Source organism: Macrotis lagotis, chromosome 8 (genome assembly GCF_037893015.1).
Source record: "Macrotis lagotis isolate mMagLag1 chromosome 8, bilby.v1.9.chrom.fasta, whole genome shotgun sequence".
Lineage (NCBI taxonomy): Eukaryota > Metazoa > Chordata > Mammalia > Peramelemorphia > Peramelidae > Macrotis > Macrotis lagotis.
Window position 1 is genome coordinate 178,020,775 of NC_133665.1, and position 20,793 is coordinate 178,041,567.

General features: G+C 35.3%; 1 protein-coding gene across 6 annotated transcripts in view; it reads left to right on the top strand.

The window, feature by feature from the left end:
- The window catches only part of LOC141496388 (putative C-mannosyltransferase DPY19L2), a 152,829-nt gene that overhangs the window by 127,484 nt on the left and 4,552 nt on the right, over positions 1–20,793 (top strand). For 5 of the 6 annotated variants that reach the window (XM_074198914.1, XM_074198918.1, XM_074198915.1 and 2 more), the window contains 3 exons: positions 592–766; positions 9,346–9,445; positions 20,061–20,186. In XM_074198914.1, the coding sequence (XP_074055015.1) occupies positions 592–766; positions 9,346–9,445; positions 20,061–20,186 (401 nt within the window). The remainder of the gene's footprint in view (positions 1–591; positions 767–9,345; positions 9,446–20,060; positions 20,187–20,793) is intronic. The other variant, XM_074198916.1, reaches the window with a different exon arrangement.

Here is a 20,793-nt window from a genome sequence, read left to right on the forward strand (position 1 = left end):
CCACCGCTTGACATCTAGATCTTAGTTCTCCTCTTCAGCTGGTCCTATTGCTGGAACAGTTTGTATCTTCCTGGATCCCTAGGAAATGGTGCCAGTACATAGATTTCTTTGCTTTATCAGATTTTCTGGGCTAGCAAAGAGTTTGGAACACCAGGCAAGTGCAGCTGCATAAGCATGGCTGAACACTAAGTAAAACAATATGGAAACAAGTCCCTTACTTGGGGGTTCCCCCAGCTTTTGCTAGGATGTTTGGGTACAAAGAAATTAAAGATTTAGTTTCTAAAAGATTTCTATCCTTAGTCATTTGAAATCATATTCCACTATATTTCACTTGGTCCTTTGGACCAAGACATGTTCAGAAATATTGCATATTCTCCAGTAGTAATATCTTAGTCTAGTATAAGAACTTGAATCAAACTTGAATTCATCCTGAACCCCTGAGTTATATTTGTTTCCAAAAAAGAGGATAGTAGTTAGAGTAGCACAATATACCTTGGTGGTCTGCCTTGGCTTATACCAGCATTATAGATTTTGTCATTGGCTCCAAAGTACTCAACTTGAATTATAAGCGAATGATTTCTTTCATTTCAGCTTTTTGGCCGACTCTTTGACAGAATTCGTTTTGAGAATTTTGTCTTTGTCCTTCTAGCAGTGATGTCAATTCAAGGTTGGATAAACCTTCATAATCAATGGAGCATAGTAGGAGAATTCAGTAATATACCACAGGAAGAGCTTCTTCAGTGGATCAAGCAGAACACCAAACCAGGTAAGAGGAAAAGGTCTCCACTCCTCCTCCTTAAAAATAAGCCAGAGACAAAAGATTCTATCATTTTCTTATTTATATCTTCATTAACAAAATATAGTACCCATAGATTGATTAACCATTATAGTAAATAACACAATTTCCCATCTATACTAGTCTTTCCTAAGGAATACCTCAGAGGTCCCTTGAACTATAATCTATTACAGAATTTTAATATGTGATTCTTCACAGAAATTTCTCCATTTTAGTAGAGATCATAGACAATCTAAAAAGTTATTTCTATTCAGCTAGTATTTCTTAGACTTCCTTTGTATTAGGCCCTGAGAATTCAAATTAGAAATGAATAGTCAGGGGGCATCTAGGTGGTGCAGTGGATGGAGTACCAGCCCTAGAGTAAGGAGTACCTGAGTTCAAATCCAGCCTCAGACATTTAATAATTACCTAGCTGTGTGGCTTTGGGCAAGCCACCCAACCACATTGCCTTGCAAGAGAAAAGAAATGAATAGTCATTGCCAAATAATTTTACAGTTTATAATAGTGTCCTCTTGGATTTTGAAGGAATCCAGTGGGGAGGATGGTTTTGGAACAGACCTTTCAGTTTGCCCTCAGAAAACTGACTGTACATAAAAATTATTTTGTTCAGAGGTGTTAAAATCATAGAAGTATTAGATTTCCATAAAAACATAGGACCTAAAAAGATCCTTAGTCTTTGTGGTCCAACACTCTCATTTTTCAGATGTGGAAACTGACGTTTGGTAGGCTTCAGTTTTAGTTGTTGTATAAGGAGGATGGCTTTTCAGGAGAGATATCAGAGATGCAGGGTGCAAACTGTCAGTTTTGCTTAAATAGTTTCCTTGTTATTAAGGAAAGTTTTAATGCTAGGATTTAATGCTAGGATTTGAGGAATAAATCAGGAAATTACTGTTGTTAAAAAGATAAAAAAAATTAAGTAATGAAAATAAATAAAAAAGTTGAATGAGCTCTTCAGTGTGTATGATACTATAAAGTTCAGGAAAGCCAGTGTGCCCAAGCTCACATAGGTAATAGGTACTTAAACAGAGATCTTCCTCCTGAAAATTCATTATTCAATATCCCTCGCTGATTTTTGCATTGTGTTTATACAGTTATTCAACTCTTGAAGGCTGTGCCTTAAGATATGTGTAAACTCCTTCATTTTCAGTTAGGCTTTAACTGTGAACCCAGTGACTACAGGTCTGTTGGCCAAGGACCACCCTGAAGTTAAATCACTCAATTGAACAAAGGCTGATGAATTCTTTCAGTCCTATCAGTTTCCAGAAGGCATGCAAGCCAATAGTAGAGTTGCAAGGATTGCCTGTCTCAATAAAACTCCTTATCCTTGAAGTATTGATGTATGTGTGCACACAGCTGTGTGAGGGCCTCCAGGATCATCCCTAAGATTACTCTAACGTGTATATATCTCTCTTAACATTTTTTAGCCATTCTCGTGACCTCTAAGTTCTGTCTGCCCCACTGTTTTTGTAGAGTGCCTTTGCTGCTTAGATCTCCCTTCCATCCTAATTATGGTTATTCAGTGATATCTACCTCTTTATTACTCTGTGGGTCATACCACACCAATTCTGTCCTTGAGATTTACTTGGCAAAGACACTGGAGTACTTCAACATTTTCTTCTGCAGTGATTAAGACAAATGGAGGCTAATTGACTTGTCCAGTGTCACAGAGTGAATAACTGTCTAAAATAACTGTCTAAAAATAACTGTCTAAAGCCACAGGTCCTCCAGACTTCAGGTCCACCAGTGCTCTTTCCACTCAACCACCCAGCTTCCTCTTTCATAATCTTTACCTTGAAGTCAAATCAGTTCACCTATAGGTTGTCAAAGAGTCACAGGATATGAGAATTGGAAGACACCTGCCCTAAAGCCATCTCATCCAATTTCTACATACATGGGGTCCCCCCTAGATTACATCCAACTAGTGACAAATGACAGCCTTATATAGTGGCCCAATACATTTATCAGTAACTCCTACCCAATGTCATAATATGTTTTAAAACAGAGAGATCAAATAAAGGCCATTAAATTATCCATAAGAATCCCTGCAGGCTGCAGATCTCACATTTTTATATATGTATTTATTTATCCATCAACACATTATAAAATCAGGTAGAAATCACATTTAGCTGTGGTTCAGGCTGTACTTGGAGTGATGGTGGGCCACGTGCAGCCCACTGGCCATGTGCTCCACACTCTGAAGCATCTCTCTTTTTTTTGCAAGGAAATGGGGTTAAGTGGCTTGCCCAAGGCCATACAGCTAGGTAATTATTAAGTGCTTGAGGCTGGATTTGTTCTATCCACTGTGCCACCTAGCCACCCCCTGAAGCATCTCTTCTAAGAGGTCATCTAGTCTGTGCCTGAATATTAAGCATTGATAAGCAACTCCATTGTCTTAAAGTAGACAATTAGAACTATTAAAAAGGTCTTATGTTGAATGGAAATGTGCTTCATTTTGTCTTTCATCCATTATTATACATTTGCCCTCTGGAGCCTGCCTGAAGACTGCCCCTGAAGATTACCCTTTATACTTGGAGGAAACTGGGACCTTTCATATTCCTTCTTATCTGTGATAGGATTTCAGAGTTGAAAAGTACCTCAGGGATGGTCTTATTGAAACCATTCCTGAAAAAAGAATTGTTTCATTACATACCTGCCCAGATATTTGACTATGTCCACATCATTCTCTCATCTATGCTTTGTAATCCTGTCTAGAATATCCCCTGTTCCCTCAGTTAACTCTTAACTAGGCATGAACTTCTGACCCATCACCATCGTGGTTGTATTCTTTCAGATGTGTTTCAATTTATTAATGTCCTTCCTAAAATCTAGACACTAGTGCTTCTGACCATGGAAGGGTACAGCACCCACTTCATAATTGAGTGCTGTTAATCTTAAAATAACATTTATTTTCTTGCAGGCAAGAGCTTGTAAGGAATTAAAAATTGTTGCTTTTCAGAGAAACTACTGTTTAATTTTGTCTTCCCAGTCTCATGCTCAGCAAGGTGTAATAATCTCATTAAATTTTTAGCTTTTTCACTCTGGTCCAGTGATCAAGCTTATCATGATCTTTTTGAATCTTGGCTCTGTCATCCAGTGCACTAGCTTCCTATTTCAGCTTTATGTTCTCTGCCAATTGGATTAGCAGCCATTTGTGCCTTTGCGCTTATGTTTGAGAAGCCATGGTACAGGCCACAAGGCCATATGCAATCCTTGGGATATGCCACTGGGAGACCTCACGCCATGTCCTTGTGATTTGGTACTGCTGCCGACTACTACTCTAGGAGTTCTAGAGCAGCCTAACCCCGGTCAGTGTCAGAATTAGAAGTTTAGGATTGGAACACACTAAAAACATTATTATTATTACGTTTTATTATTATTATGTTTTATATGTCAAAGGACATTTTACATAACTGCTTAATGTCCAACAGGAATCTTTGAAATTCTGCCAAATCTTCAGGACATTAGCTCCCCCTAGACTGGCATCTTTCTGTCCTCGGCTCCAAGGAATCGAGGACAATGGTTCAAACCTCAGTTCTCCAGATGAAGCCAATGCCAAGGACAGCATGGTATAATGGAAAGAAAAGCATGGATTTAAATCCTGCTCCAGACACTTCCCATGTGGGATCCTGGGCAAGTCATTGAACCGCATTTGTAAAGTGAAGAGGTGGCCTCCAACTCCCTCTTAAATTCATTATCCTGTGATCCTTTAAATAGAACCAGCTTCAGCCTGTATAAAACAATTTATTCCTAACACCCGTAGGCTTTCCAAGGACTGTTTCCACAATTAAATTTGCATTGTTTTTGTCCAAGGTTTTATTTTTGTATGTAGTAATAAAATCATATAATTTGAGGTGCATTTGTTTTAAATATGGTAATTAGGCTATTTTCCCCTCAAATATTGAACTACAATTACATCCCAACTTGGTTGTAATTTTTTTGTGTATATAATTGTAATTTTTTGTGTATATAATTGTAATTTTTTTGCTTGAACTTAAGAAAAATTATAATATTTTCTTATAGTAGTGATATTGGTCTGTGATTCTTGGCTTTATCCTTCCCTGCTTTAACTATCAGAACTATATTTAAGTCATAAAAAGAATTTTGTGGAATATTTTTATTCACAATTTTTGAGAATAATTTGTTATATTAATTTCTATGTGTCTTTGACATAGATAGTAGTTCTTAGATGCTTGATAGAATTGCTCTATAAAATATAATAGACCACTGTTTTTCATCTAATTTGCTTAATTTCATTGTAAAACATTTTCTTCAGTTTAGTTTCATTTTCCGAGATTAGATCACTTAAAGACTTTTTTGTCCTGTTTTGTCTGGCTTTCTTTTTAAAATTTTTGAGGATAATCATTAATTTTTTCTAAATTCTTAGTTTTGCTATCATATTTTTTGTATATAATGCATCCCATTAATTTTTTAAAATTTCTTTTGAGTTATAATTTAACTGTTTATTTTAAAATTTTGATAATTTGATTTTCTTCCCTTTTTGATCAAACTAGATAGGTCATAAAAGAAAAGTTATTCAGTTTTGTTAGCCTTTTTAAAGAACTTAAAATCTCTTTGTTTACTTTGTTTACCATTTTGTTTCAGTATTTGTTCTTTTGTATTTCTTTTGTTTTTTATTTCCTCATTTTTAATTGCATACTTGAAATGTGTTTATCTTATTAATGTATTCTTTCAGGAATAAATTGTGTTTTCTCTCTGAAATTGCTTTAGCTACATTCCAGAAATAATTGTTGTCACTTATCTGAGTTGTCCCAGTTGTTGAGTGAAGGCAAACTGAAGGTCCATTGTATCTATATGTTCCTAAGGTCATACAACATTTTACCTTTCAGCAGACCAGCAGACCTTCTCTCATAGTCCCATTCTTTTCTCCTTGCTACTTTCTATCCTTGAATTTAGAAAGCTCATAAATACAAAAGCACTTTATAGATACTTTCCCCAGTTATTAAGTTTATTTGTTCATTGACCCATCCGTTATTCATAATATCATTATCAAATCTCCGTTTGGGTCAATATATTTTCCTTGTGACCCCTAAAATTCTTCCTATTTTTATTATACTTTATAAAGAATATATTTGAAATTATTATATTTTTACATTTATTTATAATTTTAATGCCTTAACAATAGTATATGTGTATGTTTGTTTACATAAATATATATTAAAGCTACCATATAATGATGAGAAATATGCATATTGTTTAATGTTCCCATTCAGAAGAAGGAATAAATTTTAGCTCTTCAAAATTTTCCTTTTTTATTAATTTTTTAGTTTGATCTATTAAATTCTGACAGGAACATTAAATATCCTAAAGTTATATATTTTTAAAATTCAGTTTACCTTTCTTTTATGAATATAAATGCAATACCATTTGATGTACATACATTCAAAAGTTTGACATATACATGTTTTAAATTTTTGCTTCATCTACTGGAACTATTGCAAGCTCTGATTTTTGGAATCATCAAATAGCATTTATTTACATTTTGTAAATGTAGCTTTATTTTGAAGGGTTTTTTTAGGTTTTTGCAAGGCAAATGGGGTTAAGTGGCTTGCTCAAGGCCACACAGCTAGGTATAATTATTAAGTGTCTGAGACTGGATTTGAACCCAGGTACTCCTGACTCCAGGACCAGTGCTTTATCCACTATGCCACCTAGCCGCCCCTTGAAGTTTTAATAAAAAAAACTATCAGATTTTTTTCTTAACCATTTTGCCTTGCTCTTTTGTTTTATTTGAAGTTTAGCCTATTCACATTTAAGTTTATAATCTTTGGGTTTGTACTTTTCTCAATTTCTTTGTATGATTTTTTTTCCTCCTGGTTTCTTTTAGGTTGTCCTTTTTCCTTTGATTACTATTGCTGACACTATTTTGATCCTAGTTTATTTGTACAGTATCTCCTTGTGCTTCCTCTATCCCTACTTTTATTTACTTTTCTAGTTTTTTTTCATTTGTTCTTAGCTAATCCTTCTATTTCTTCACCTAGCTAAGCTAGTCATTTAAAAATTTGCCTTCCCTTTCAGTCTTTTATTTCAAACAATTTTCTCTTACTGTGCCTTTTTTAAGAAGTTGGTTTGTCATTATTTCTTTTCCTAAGCTTAGAGCTGGGGTAAGGAAACATTTTTTTTCTGCCAAGAGCCATTTGGATATTTATAACATCAATTGTGGGCTATACAAAATTATCAACTTAAAAATTAGTCTACTCTATTTGGTTCAATAATCAATGCACCCCTAAAAAGCTCCCGGATTTATTGAATTTTGAGTTCCACTTGTGGTTGCCTTGGCAGTGCCAGACCAAATGTTGCTGGTAGACACAGTGATTCAGATTTTCCTGATTTTTGTTACTTCAGTCTTCAGAAATTCATATCAGGCTTCTCATACTTCTCTCTATTCTCTGTATTTATCATGTTTTAGTTTGTTTTGTTTATTTATTTGAGACTGTATCTCTCTATCTCACCCAATCTGGAAATATGGCACCCATTCACAGGTCCAGTCTAACTACTGATCATCATGGAAGCTTTGACCTGTTCTGTTTCTGTCCTAAGCCTATTTGCCCTTTCTTATTTTGGAAGCTCCCTATTTTAAAACTGGACTCAGTGTGGACATGTATTTGACTTTAGCCCCACTGCAGCTCCAAACTACAAAACAGTCCACCAGCTTTAACCTCCCTAGGAGCAAGGATCTAGGCCTGTTCCTTATCCCCCCATCATGTCTTCTGAGGTAGCAGTATTCTATTGCATTAATGTGTCATAATTTATTTAGTCATTCCCTGATCAATTGACATGTTTCTAGTTCTTTGTTGTTCCCCAAATGTATTCCTATGAATATTTTGGTATAAATGGGACTTTTTATTCTCTGTATGATATACTTGGTGAATGGAATCTCTGGGTCAAAGAATGGAGGATTTTAACCTTTTATAAAAATGTCATTCCTTTTTTTCTGGTGGGACAGTGGGATTAACTATAAAAATGTAATTCCAAATTGTTTCCCATAATGGTTGGACTTATTCACAACTCCATCCAAAGTATATTAACGTGCCTGCCTTTAGTACTTCAAGTATTGACTGTTTTCAGATTTTGTTATCTTTGCCAGTTTGTTCAGTATGAGATACACTGCTTCATGGTTTTTCCTTTCTTTTGGGATTAATAATATTTTTGCAATCTTTGTTGACGTCACAGTTTTTAATTGAAATTGTATTTTATTTTTCTAATTACTTACTTTTGTAATCTTTCAACATTCATTCATTTGCAAATTTTTGAGTTACACATTGTTCTATTACTCTCCCTTCCCTCCCTCCTCCCCATGGTGGTGAGTAGTCTGTTAAAAGTTGTTTGGGCAAGTCACTTAATCCCATTGCCTTACATCAAAAAAATATATTGTACATGTGGGACAGCTAGGGTGCAGTGGATAGAGCACTGGCCCTGGAGTCGGGAGGACCTGAGTTCAAATATGATCTCAAATAATTAGTAACTATGTAGTTGTGTGATCTTGGGCAAGTTACTTCACCCCATCGCCTTGCAAACAAAACAAAACAATGTGCATGTACATATTTACATATTAATCATTTGTATAAGAGGAATTAGAACTAAGGGGAAAGAAAGAAAACCATGAGATAGGAAGAAAAAACATAAGAGAAGTTTTTTTTAAAAAAGTGTTTGTTCATGTCATGTTAACCACTGATCTTTGGGGAAAGCCTCTTTGTTTTATACAGTTCTGTTAGTTCCTATATATTTGAGATATCAAACTCTTATCAAATAATCAAAGAAAGTAGTTTTCCACTTGACAGTTTCCTTACTCATCCTAGTTGCCTTGATTTTTGTCTGAGTAAAAGCTTTTTCAACTTCTTATAATCAAAATTACAAGAAAAGGAGATCAGACACTTTTCACAATAGATGGGACAAGTGCCTTTTCTAAATAAGGGATCAGTGTGATCCCAAAAGACAAAACTAGAAAAATGCAAAAATCCCCAAATAATTATCAATTAAAGATTAAATAATAATCATTTCCCCAAGTTTATAGGCATTGTTTAAAGAACAAAAAATATGGAAACTTATATGGAAACTTCTTTAACCACAGAAGTTATAACCAGCAAGAAATAAACATTTATTCAAAAATGGGTGAAGATTGACTGAGACTTAAGTAAATACCTAACATGTCTAGCTGACTTCAAAGATTGGAGTCATGCTCTACTGTGGTACATTTTGGGGCTTCTCCATGCAGGGGTATATTCTTAGATTGAATCCATATACCTGAATGTTTTAAGCTCAGGGAAACTTAAATGTGAGGAAATTTCTAGAGTCATTTTGTATGAACTTTAAACTAGTATAGATTCTTATCTGCCTCAGAGTTAAGGATAAATCCATTTGAAAGCATCAAATTGAAATCCATCTGCTACTCTGATTTTATCTTCAATTTAACTTTTATTTTAACTTTAACATATGGTATGAAATACTTTATTTAAGAATTTGAAGTTTTTATGAAATAACTTTCAGTTTTCTTAAAGGAATTTTTCCAATATTATCATCTTGTTTTTCAGATGCTGTTTTTGCAGGTGCCATGCCCACAATGGCAAGCATTAAACTATCTACACATCGTCCTATTGTCAATCATCCACATTATGAGGATGGAGGGTTGAGGTGGGTAGCATTATTCCAAAACTTTGTTATCATTGAAAAGGAGTATCAGGGCTATATCAATCAGGAATGATTTAAACCCTAGGTTAAAGGAAAGCTTTTTAGCAAGAGAATTCAACAAACTTTGTGTTGACTTAGAAATAGGAATCTGGAAGAGATAGTGCATCTTCTCCCAACCTCACCAGGAAGGCTGTGCCATCTCACTTCCACATATATGAGTTCATCAGAGTATACCTTTCCTCAGAGGTGGGTATCACGTGAGGTTGTAGAATAAACATTTGAGGGTGAGCATAGACACCTGTTTCCAATTGAGTTGTAGTTACTTGTGAGACCATGAAATGGCTACAGCCTCTAGAAAGAGCCACCTAACTCTCACTTGTGACTCCAAGAACCCGTAGCATGCACAGTGGCCACACTTTGGTAAAGTGTTTCAGCAAGTGGGCTAAAACGTTTGAGGGTAACCGAAGGAGTCTCAGACTCATTAGTGAGTATTGTCTCCCCAAGCATGTGAATCTTCCACTAGTGGAATGGCTAGAAAAGAACAATTCATTCCTATGACCTTGAAGCCAGTTGAATCAGGTGCTTCAGTTTGTTTAGACATCAAAGTCGCCAAAGTCATCCACTGCATCTAGAGCCATCACCATTTGTCTTGACTCTGTCTTGCTTTGCTGAATCATGATGACTTTAGAGGAGAAAGGCAGATGACATCGTGCAGCTCACTTAAATCCAATTAACAAAAGACATCATTCATAAGCATTCCTCAAAGTCCTATGGCAACAGGCAAGTAATGAAGCAACAGGTGCAGATACACTGCTGTAGTCACAACTTTGCACATGGGTGACCCAGACCTTTAGGATTTTTCCCCACTGAAAGCAGCAATGAGATTCGACAGCCCCCTGGGTGACAGAGCAGACCTCTTAAGGACCCCACCCCGCTCACCTCCTGATGTAAGGAAGGGGCTAGAAAAGGTGTCCTAAAAGTTGTCTGTTTACCCAACCCTGGCCTGATTACCATGACAGGCAGGGATCCCATAGTGTGGTTGAGACCCAAAATAGATCTACAAAGATTCTTCAAAGAAGACTCCTCTCAGGGGGCAGCTTGGTGGCGCAGTGGATAGAGCACTGGCCCTGAAGTCAGGAGAGTACCTGAGTACAAATCCAGCCTCAGACACTTAATACGCTTAATAATTACCCGTGTGACCTTGGGCAAGCCACTTAACCCCATTGCCTTCCAAAAACCTAAAAAAAAAAACCTCACACCAGGGGTGCATAGAATGTGCACACACTTGTAGACAGCACAAGATTCAATGGACCTGAAAAACGAACTTGTTTGCAAGAGAACTCAGCAGGTCTCATATCCAAATAGCAGCCCTGAGTGAAATATGGCTGGGAAATGAAAGCCACCTTACTGAAGTCAGAACTAGATACACATTTTTTCTGGAATGACCACAGTGAAGAAGAGCACTGTGAAGGTGGGGTAGGTTTTGCAATCAAAACTATTATAGTCAGCACTTTTGAACGCCCACCAAAAGGAGTGAACAGGAGTGCTACTTTCAGAAAAAAACCCTGCCATCATGATCAGTGCCTATGTTCCCACCATGGCAAACACTGATGAAATTAAAGAAAAATTTTATGAAGACTTGGAGAACCTTGTCATCAGTGTACCAAAAGAAGACAAATATAATTCTGGTGACTTTAATGCTAGAGTAGGCTCAGATGACAAAATGAATACTAGAAGAATTAATGTCAAGAGTGTTTCCTCTTTGAATGGGAAGTTTGTTGCTAACTTGGAGGTAAAACCGAATCAACACACAGTTGGCAACAGTGGAACAGAAAAAGAGTGGGCAGCTTTCAAAGATCTGGTGTACAGCACACTGCATTTGCTCATCTGGGCCAGAACACTCACAGACACCAAGTCTAGTTTGATGAAAATGGTGGGGAAATGTAGAAGCTGCTAAATGAGAAATGAGAACTCCACAGGGTTTACCAATAGGATACTTCATCCATTTATAAGAAGGTAGCATTTAATTCCATCAAAAGTAAATTTAGAGATATGTAAAACTCTTGGTTCAGTAAGAAGGCAGATGAATTTCAATTTTATGCAGATAGTATCACCTGAGGTTGATTTTATTCCAGCTGAGATCTACAAAATGGGAGGTCCATTGCTCATCCAAAAACTGCTGAAATTTTCCAGGTTATATGGCATGAAGAAGGTATCCCCTAGAATTTAAGGATGCCTCCATTGTCTAACTCTATAAAGGTACAGGGAATATATCATCCTGTGACAATCACAGGGTTATTTCTCTTTTAGTCATTGCTGGTAAGATTCTTGCCAGAGTCTTCTTCAATAGACTGATCCCTTCACCTGGAAGATGGTTACCTCCCTGAGAGCCAGTGTGGTTTCAGAAAGGGTCAAGGATTAGGCAATACAGTGTTTGCTGCCCAACAACTCCAGGAAAAATTTCAGGAACAGAGTAGAGGTCTGTATATAACATTTGTAGGTCTGACCAAGGTCTTTCTGTCAGTTGTTAGGGTTTACAGAAAATTATGTCAAAATTTGGATGCCCTGAGAAGTTCATCAGTATTGGACATCAATTTTTTGACAGTGTGCTAGATAATGGACGATGCTCATGATAAGTTAACGATTTTTTTTTCTTGGTCTTTTTTCAAACTCCACAATTCTTTTTCTGAGTACAGATGGTATTATGCATTGCAGAAACTCCAAAATTGTCCCTGATTTTAGAAGAGTCCTTTGTCAGAAATGCTAGTGCAAAAATGGTTTCCCAATTTACTATATTTCTTTTGATCTTGGTTAGGTTTTGTCTCTGTGCAAAAGCTTTTTGATTTAATGTAATCAAAATTATCTAGTATGTTTTTAATGATATTCTCCATCTCTTCCTTGGTCATAAACTACTTCCCTTTCCATAGATCTAACAGGTAAAAGTACTCCTTGATCTTCTAGTTTGCTTATAATATTGTTTTTTATGTTTAAATCCTGTATCCATTTGGATCTTATCTTGGTATAGGTTGTGAGGTGTTAGTCTAATCTAAATTTCTTCTATATTAACTTTCAATTTTCCAAACAGTTTTTAACAAAGAGAGTGTTTTTATCCCAATAGCTGAACTCTGGGTTTATCAAAAAGCAGATTACTATAATCATTTCCTGTTATTGCACCTAGTCTATTCCACTGATCCACCACTCTATTTCTTAGCCAGTACCAGACAGTTTGATGACTGATGCTTTATAATATAATTTTAGATCTGGTAAGGCTAAGCCACCTTCTTTTGCACTTTTTTTTTCATTGAATCCCTGGAAATCCTTGACTTTTTATTTCTCTATATGAATTTACTTACAACTTTTTCTAACTCATTAAAGTAATTTTTTGGAATTTTGATTGGTGGAATTCTAGACAGGTAGTTTAGTTTTCTTAGAATTGTCATTTTTATTATATTAGCTTGACCTATTCATGAGCAGTTCATGTTTGCCCAGTTATTTAAATCTGATTTTATTTGTGTGAGAAGTGTTTTGTCATTGTTTTCAAAAAGTTTTTGAGTCTGACTTGGCAGATAGACTCCCAGGTATTTTATATTGTCTGAGGTTACTTCTAATAGGATTTCTGTTTCTAACTCTTTCTGCTATATCTTGCTAGTTATATATAGAAATGTTGAGGATCTATCAGGGTTTATTTTATATCCTGCAACTTTGCTAAAGTTGTTAATTATTTCTAGTAGTTTTTTAGATGTTTTTTTGCGGATTATCTAGGTATACATACCATCATGTCATCTGCAAATAATGAGAGTTTTGTCTCCTCCTTCCCAATTCTAATTCCTTCAATTCCTTTTTCTTCTTTTATTGCTGAGGCTAAAATTTCTAATATGATATGATCTTATTGGGAATGCATTAAGCCTATCCCTGTTGTATAAAATGCTTGTTGGTGGTTTCAGATAGATACTGCTTATCATTCTAAGGAACAATCCATTTATTCCTACACTCTCTTGTGTTTTTAGTAGGAATGGATGCTGCATTTTGTCAAAAGCTTTTTCAGCATCTATTGATATAATCTTTTGATTTTTGATAGGTTTGTTATTGATAAAATTAGTTATACTAACATTTTCTTAATATTGAATGCATTCCTGGAATAAATCTTACTTGGTCATAGTCTATTATCCTAGTGATAATTTGTTGCAATCATTTTGCTGAGATTTTATTTAAGATTTTTGCATCTATATTCATCAGGGAGATAGATCTATAATTTTTTTCTCTGTTTTAACTCTTCCTGGTTTGGGTATCAGCACCATATTGGTATCATAGAAAGAGTTAGGCAGAATTTTGTCTTCACCTATTTTCCCAATGATTTTATATAGAATTGGAACCAATTGTTTGATAGAATTAAATGTTTGATAGAATTCACTTGTGAATCCATCAGACCCTGGAGATTTTTTCTTTGGGAGTTCCATAATGGCTTGTTGAATTTCTTTTTCTGAGATAGTTTTCTTTAGGTATTTGATTTTCCTCTTCATTTAACCTGGGCAACTTGTATTTTTGCAAATATTCATCCATTTCACTTAGATTGTCATATTTATTGGCATAGAGTTGGGCAAAATAATTCTGAATTATTACTTTAATTTCCTCCTCATTGGTGATGAGTTCACCTTTTACATTGATGATACTAGCAATTTGATTTTCTTCTTTATTTTTTTAATCAAATTGAGCAAAGGTTTATCAATTTTATTAGGTTTTTTTTCATAAAACCAACTCTTGGTCTTTTTTATTAGTTCAATAGTTTCTTGCTTTTGATTTTATTCATTTCTCCTTTAATTTTTAGAATTTCTAACTTGGTATTTAATTGGGGGGTTTTAATTTTTTCTTTCTCTAATTTTTTTAGTTGCATATATAGTTCATTGTTTTCCTCTTTCTTTAATTTATTCATGTAAGCATTTAAAGATGTAATATATCCCCTGAGAGTCACTTTGAGTGAATCCCATAGGTTTTAGTATGTTGCTTCATTATTGTAATTATCTAGGATGACTTAATTCTTTTTATAATTTTTGTTTGATCCACTTTTTCTTTAAAATGAGGTTATTTAGTTTCCAATTAGTTCTGGGTCTGTATCTCCCTGACCCAGTATTGCATATGATTTTTAATGCATTATGATCTGAGAAAGATGTATTCACTATTTCTGCCTTTCTCTAATTAATCATTAGGTGTTCATGCCCTAGTACGTGGTCAGTTTTTGTGTAAGTGCCATGTACTACAGAAAAAAGGTATATCCCCTTCTATCCCCATTCAGTTTCCTCCATAAGTCTATCATATCTAGGTTTTCTAACAATCTATTTACCTCCTTAACTTACTTCTTGTTTATTTTATGATTAAATTTATCTAAATCTCAGAGTGGGAGCTTGAGGTCTCCCACTAGTCGAGTTTTGCGGTCTATGTCTTCCTGTAGCTCTTTTAACTCTAAGAATTTGGATGCTTTACTATTGGGTGCATCCATATTTAGTATTGAAATTACTTTATTGTCTATGGTACCTTTCAGGAGGATATAGTTTCTTTGATTATGTCTTTTAATGAGATCTATTTTTGCTTCAGCTTTGTCTGAAGCTTTTTTCACTTCATCTGAAGCAAAATGTATTTTGCTACAACCTTTTACCTTTACTCTATATCTCTGCTTCAAATGAGTTTCTTATAAGCAACATGTTGTAGAATTCTGGTTTTTAATCCACTTTACTATTCTCTTAGCCTTTTAAGGAAGAGTTCATTCCATTTACATTCAAAGTTATAATTACTAACTCTTTGTTGTCTTCCATGCTACCTTCCCTCTGTATTTTTCCTCTTTTTCTACTTTATCCATATTCTCCAGTAATTTGTTTCTGAATACTGCTACCTGCAAATGTGTTTTCCCTCCTATATCAACTGCACTCTTTTCTTACTTCCTTTTCTTCTATTAGTTCCCCTTTTTCTCCCCCTCTCCATATGCCCCTCCCCTTTTCCCCTTTTAATACTTGAGAGGTAAGATAAGTTTCTTAACCTTAACTGAGTGTGTATGTCAATTTTAAGTCAAGTCTGATGAGAGGAAGATTCAGGTGGTTCTCACCTCCTCCCTTCTTCCCCTCTATTACAGTAGGTCTTTTGTATCTCTTAATGTAATAGGATTTATCCCATTCAATCTCCTCTATCTCCTGTCTACTTACTGTTCCCCTTTTTAAGAAGGTATTGTTTTTAAATAATTCTGAGTCACAGAAAAGTCATGAGTGTTTATCACTTCTGTCTAAATATATTCTCTCTAATAGAGTTATGATTCTCAAGAGTTATGAGAATCTTTCTTCCAGGTGGGGATATAGCCAATTTCATATTATTGGATAGCAGTTTTTTCTTTACCCTTTTTTTAAACCTTTTCATGTATCTCTTTGAGCTTCTTCTTTGATGTCCAAATTTTCTATTTAGCTCTGGTCTTTTCATCAGGAAATGTTGGAAGTCTCCCACTTCATTAAATCTCCATCTTTTACCCTGGAAGAGAAGGCTCAGCTCTGCTGGATAGTGGATTCTTGGCTGCATTCCAAGCTACCTTGCTCTTCGGAATATCTCATTCCAGGCTCTTCGATCCCCTAAAAGTTGATGCAGCCAGGTCCTGCATCATCCTTACTATGGCTCCTTGGTATCTAAATTGTTTCTTTTTGGCCGCTTGCAGGATTTTCTCTGTTATCTGATAGTTCTGGAATTTGGTCACTACTTGGTGTTTTCATTTTAGGATCTCTTTCCAGAGGGGATTGATGTATTCTTTCACAAACTATTTGGCTTTCTGGTTCCATGATATCAGGGCAATTTTCCATCACTAAATCCTGTAATATTAAGTTCAGGCTTTCTTTACTCTTCGTTGTTTTCAGGAAGACCTATAATTCTCATATTGTCCCTTCTTGATCTGTTCTCAAGGTCAGTCATTTTGCCGATGATGTATTTTTACATTTTCTTCTGTTTTTTTTCGATTTTTTGGTTTTGTTTAATAGACTCTTGCTGTCTCATGAGATCATTAGTTTCCACAGACTCCATTCTTTTTTTTTAGAGAAGAATTCTCTTCATTTACCTTTTGCAACTCCTTTTCCAATTGGTCAATTCTATTTTTGAAAGTTTTCCATTTGATCAATTTAGGTTTTGAGAGAATTGTATTCTTTTTGCATTTGGTCAATTGTATTTTCCAAGGATTTGTTTTCTTGTTGCAAGGTGTTAATTTTCTCTCCCAAATTTTCCAATTGATTTTTAAACTCCTTCCTTATTTCTGCAAATAAGTCTGTTTGTGCTGGAGACCAGATCATATTCTCCTCAGAGGTTCTAGATCTCTCTGAATTAGGGTCTTTCCCTTCTAGGAATTTTTCTGTGGACCCTCCTTTCCAATGGCCGTTCTTCATTTTCCTAAGACCCTGTGTTGGGATGGGGCTGGTTCACAGAGGTTTGGTGTTGACATCCCTAGAGGGTTTACTCACTGGGTTTAGTAACTCCAAGTGGGCCTACCAGTAGGCTGTGTTGGTTGCTTTCTCTGGAGTGTCTGTAACATTGATTTGAGACCCTTCAACCTTGGCATGGAGGGGGTGGTTGAAACTGCTGAATACTTTTATCGGTGATTGATAAAGCACAGTGGTGGGTTTTTCCCTAGGACAAGGTTATTACTCTCCCCATTTACTGCTGAGGTAACTCTGCTGCTCACACCTGAGCCTTGAGTGGAGGCGGGCTATAATTGTTGTGTTCTGGGAAGAGGCTTCAGCTGAAATAATGGTATGGATTCTGAGTTCCTCCAGACCAGAGGAGCCCAGGAATCTATCTGCAACTCTCCTGCAACGGAACTCACTGTTCAGCCCTGCTGGTAAGCTCCAGACTGTCAGTGCCACAGCCAATGCCTCTGCTCCCCAGTTGGCTCACGCCTCTGCAGCTGATGAGGCTAGTCATGCTCTCAGGCTCTCACCCTGTAGAAGAACTATTACCTTTAATTTAGAAAAAAGCTAATATCTGATATTGTCTGATATTGCTATCTCTTTTACTTTGTGTTTCTTCCTTAAGGATGTGATTTATCTCTCATTGTATTTGATTTGGATCAATGTATACCATAGAAACAATGTAGAGACTGGCAGATTGCCTTCTGTGCGGGTGGGGAGAAGGAAGTAGGATTGGGGGAAAAATTGTAAAACTCTAAATAAAATCTTTAAAAAAAAAAGAATGATAAACCAAGGATGATTCCTTTCTTCACACCATCCCTTCTCTCCTCTAGTCTCACCATCTCTAAATATTTCAGTCTGGCTAATCAGAAATAAGGTTTATGAAAGAGGAGGACCTGAAACAAAACAAAGAGTTGGGGCCAGAACTGGAGTTTAGAAGTGTCAGCCTCTAAAGAAGAGAGGATGGGATAGAGCACTATTCTAGCATCTTGTTATAAGATTTTTTCCTGCTTTTGTGCTTAGTTTGAGAAAGAAGATATTAAAACCTCTTAGCCCACAAAAAAAAAAAAGAATATTCTTCCCTGAGACATGTAGACACAATGATTATCTATTACCTTGACTAGCATGGAAAGAGAAGAAAAAGCCCTCCCCTACCCCATCTCTTCTCCAGACTGCAAACTAGATCAGTATCAGATATACTCCCTGGGGGATCTTTCTTGTATTCTTTCTTTTGCTTCTCTGCCTTGACTTGTGAGCAAAGAGCTCTGAACAAAGAGCTGCTACCTGAGTAGGACCCTGGGTCCTTAACCTTTCTGAACCTCATCATTCTCATCTGGAATAAAAAAATGATAATAACATGCATTAAATGTTATTATATAACATCTTATACATGACATGTGACAAGTTTATATTATATATGTAATCTATAATTGTATAACATAATTATTTGTAATCATATAATATACATACATACAAATACATTACCTTCCTCAAAAAGTGGTTTTGATTTATGATATACTATGTACCTATTACATTCTTATAATGTTGCAAACAACTTTTTCTTTTTCCTGTCCTTAAAGTATTAGAGAAGTGCTAGATTTTGTCTATTATCAATTTGTTATTATCAAAACCAAGATATTAGGTGCACAAAAAGTCATCTAGAAGTGTTAAATCTTTAAGGCCTAGAAGAATTTAATGTAGAAAATTTAATGTAATACCCTTTGGTGATACTTTGTATATTGTTCTGCCAGATCCTGATCTGGGAATTACAAACTGACCCTGCTCTTTTCTAAGCTTATTTTTATTGACCCTGTTCCAATCATTCAAGTATTGTTAGATTCTAGGGTATGTGTGAATACTAATCAATTAGGTCTGTCATCAGCCATATGGAGAGTGCCACTTTGAGGAAGAAAGCAATAGTAGCATTTTTAGAGAAGTCTTTGCTGTCACCTTCATGAGTTTGCTTCTCTGGTCCTGCCTACTTTTCTGCTTGGGGCCATCTCAGATCAACCCATCTAGATCATTTATTAAAGTTTCATGATCTTTAATGAATACCCTAGTAATCAATAGGCTAACAATTAGACAGTATTCTCTTTGGTTTTCTAAAGAAATGCGCTCACTGAATTAATCTTTAATGTTTTATTTTCAGTTGTATACTGATTCATTTTGAAAAAAAATCATTACGTGAAGAGTATTTTGTATTTTTCACAAGATGTTGAAAACATTTACCATCACATTAATTAATGTCCTTTGTATCAGGACCTGCATGTTTAAGTCATCCTAGTATTTACTGTTAAATTATTTATCAGATAATATGAGCTTTATCACCCAATATATTTCCCTTTTTACTTAGCTTCCAGAAGGCTTAAAGCTAAATTCCATCCTTAACTATAGTAGTCTATATTGATTGCCCAGTAAATTTATTTCTGGAATCCAAAAATTGATTTTATTTTGTCTAGTTTTGTTTATTATGTTTATTTTAATATTGTTTTCCATGAATGCTACTTTTATATTCTTCCTCATTTTTTTTTAGAAAATGAATAGTGATAAAAGTTATATGTGGTAATTTTGTGTTAAGATAAAAAGATAAAAAAATAGTTTTCTAGATAATTATTGAGTGTATATTATATTCCAAATGCAGATGATACTCTTGATTATTTACTATTTGCCATTCTGTCCTGCACTCTTCCCTTCTCATATAAGTAATTCAAAGAGAACTAGAGTAGCTAGAACATTTATTAAATGCTTGCTCTCTGCCAGGGCCTCTTGCTAAGCTCTGGGAATGGCAATGGAAGCCATAGTAGAGTTTTCATTGTAGAAGAAAGAGGGCACAAGTGAGGTTGGCATGGGAACATCTGTGATCATGAGCTGAGTTGGGTAAGAAGTGGGTATGGTAAGCATTGGTATTTCCTCCACTGGAGGGTCCAGGAAAGAACTTAGTACTCAGAGGAGGAAGAAAAAGTCTTTCTGTTGAGAAAGAACCCAATGAGCTCATTGTAATCATTGGGTAGTCTCCCTTGGCCTTTCATTCAGTCCTGGAGTCTAATATGGAGTAGCACAAGGCCAAAAGAGCACAGCTCCATGGTACATTCCTCTGAAGACCTCTTGTTAATTTGAGTTAGTAAAAATTTACTTGTATTTCTTTATTTTTTTATGATTCATCTAAAATCTTTTAACCTATTTATGTTTAATAGGGCCAGAACTAAGATAGTTTACTCTGTTTATAGTCGAAAAACACCGAAAGAAGTAAGAGACAAACTCTTGAATCTACATGTGAATTACTACATTTTAGAAGAGGCATGGTGTGTTGTAAGGACTAAGTGAGTATTCAGTGCCACTCTTTTTTTGAATGATGAATTTAATTTTCATGTTGACAGTTTCTTATTTGGTTCTTTGGAAATTATTATTTCACATTAAATGAATAATGTTACTCTCAAATATTTTTAGGTGAACACAATCCATTTACATTAACAGTTTAATAGCAGAAACCACATAAGTTGATAGAATTTCCAGTTGTATTATCTGCATTTTTAGTAGCCTAATTTTTCCTTTCTGTTTCACATCTAAAGTTTTGATTCATAGGTAGAATTCACTTGAAAGTGATATGAAAGGACATGCTGCAGCCCCAGCACATTACAGTAAGAAAATAGCTTTAAATTAAAACGAAAAGTTCCATACTGTTTGCTACTTGTGTAGTGCCTGTAGATTCTTGAGAAAGGAGGTAGAGCTACACTGTCCAAAAGTTTCTGCTCAAAAATGGAATTTAGTATCCTCCACTCTAAAGATCCCTACATGTGTGTAGCTCAGTATTTGATGAAAACCATGTACCAAAATCCTTAAGCCAAGAAGTTGCATTTCTCTTGTGAATAAGTGATTTTTAAAAATAAAGATGCAGAATATTATATGAAAAATGTATGTACTTCATTT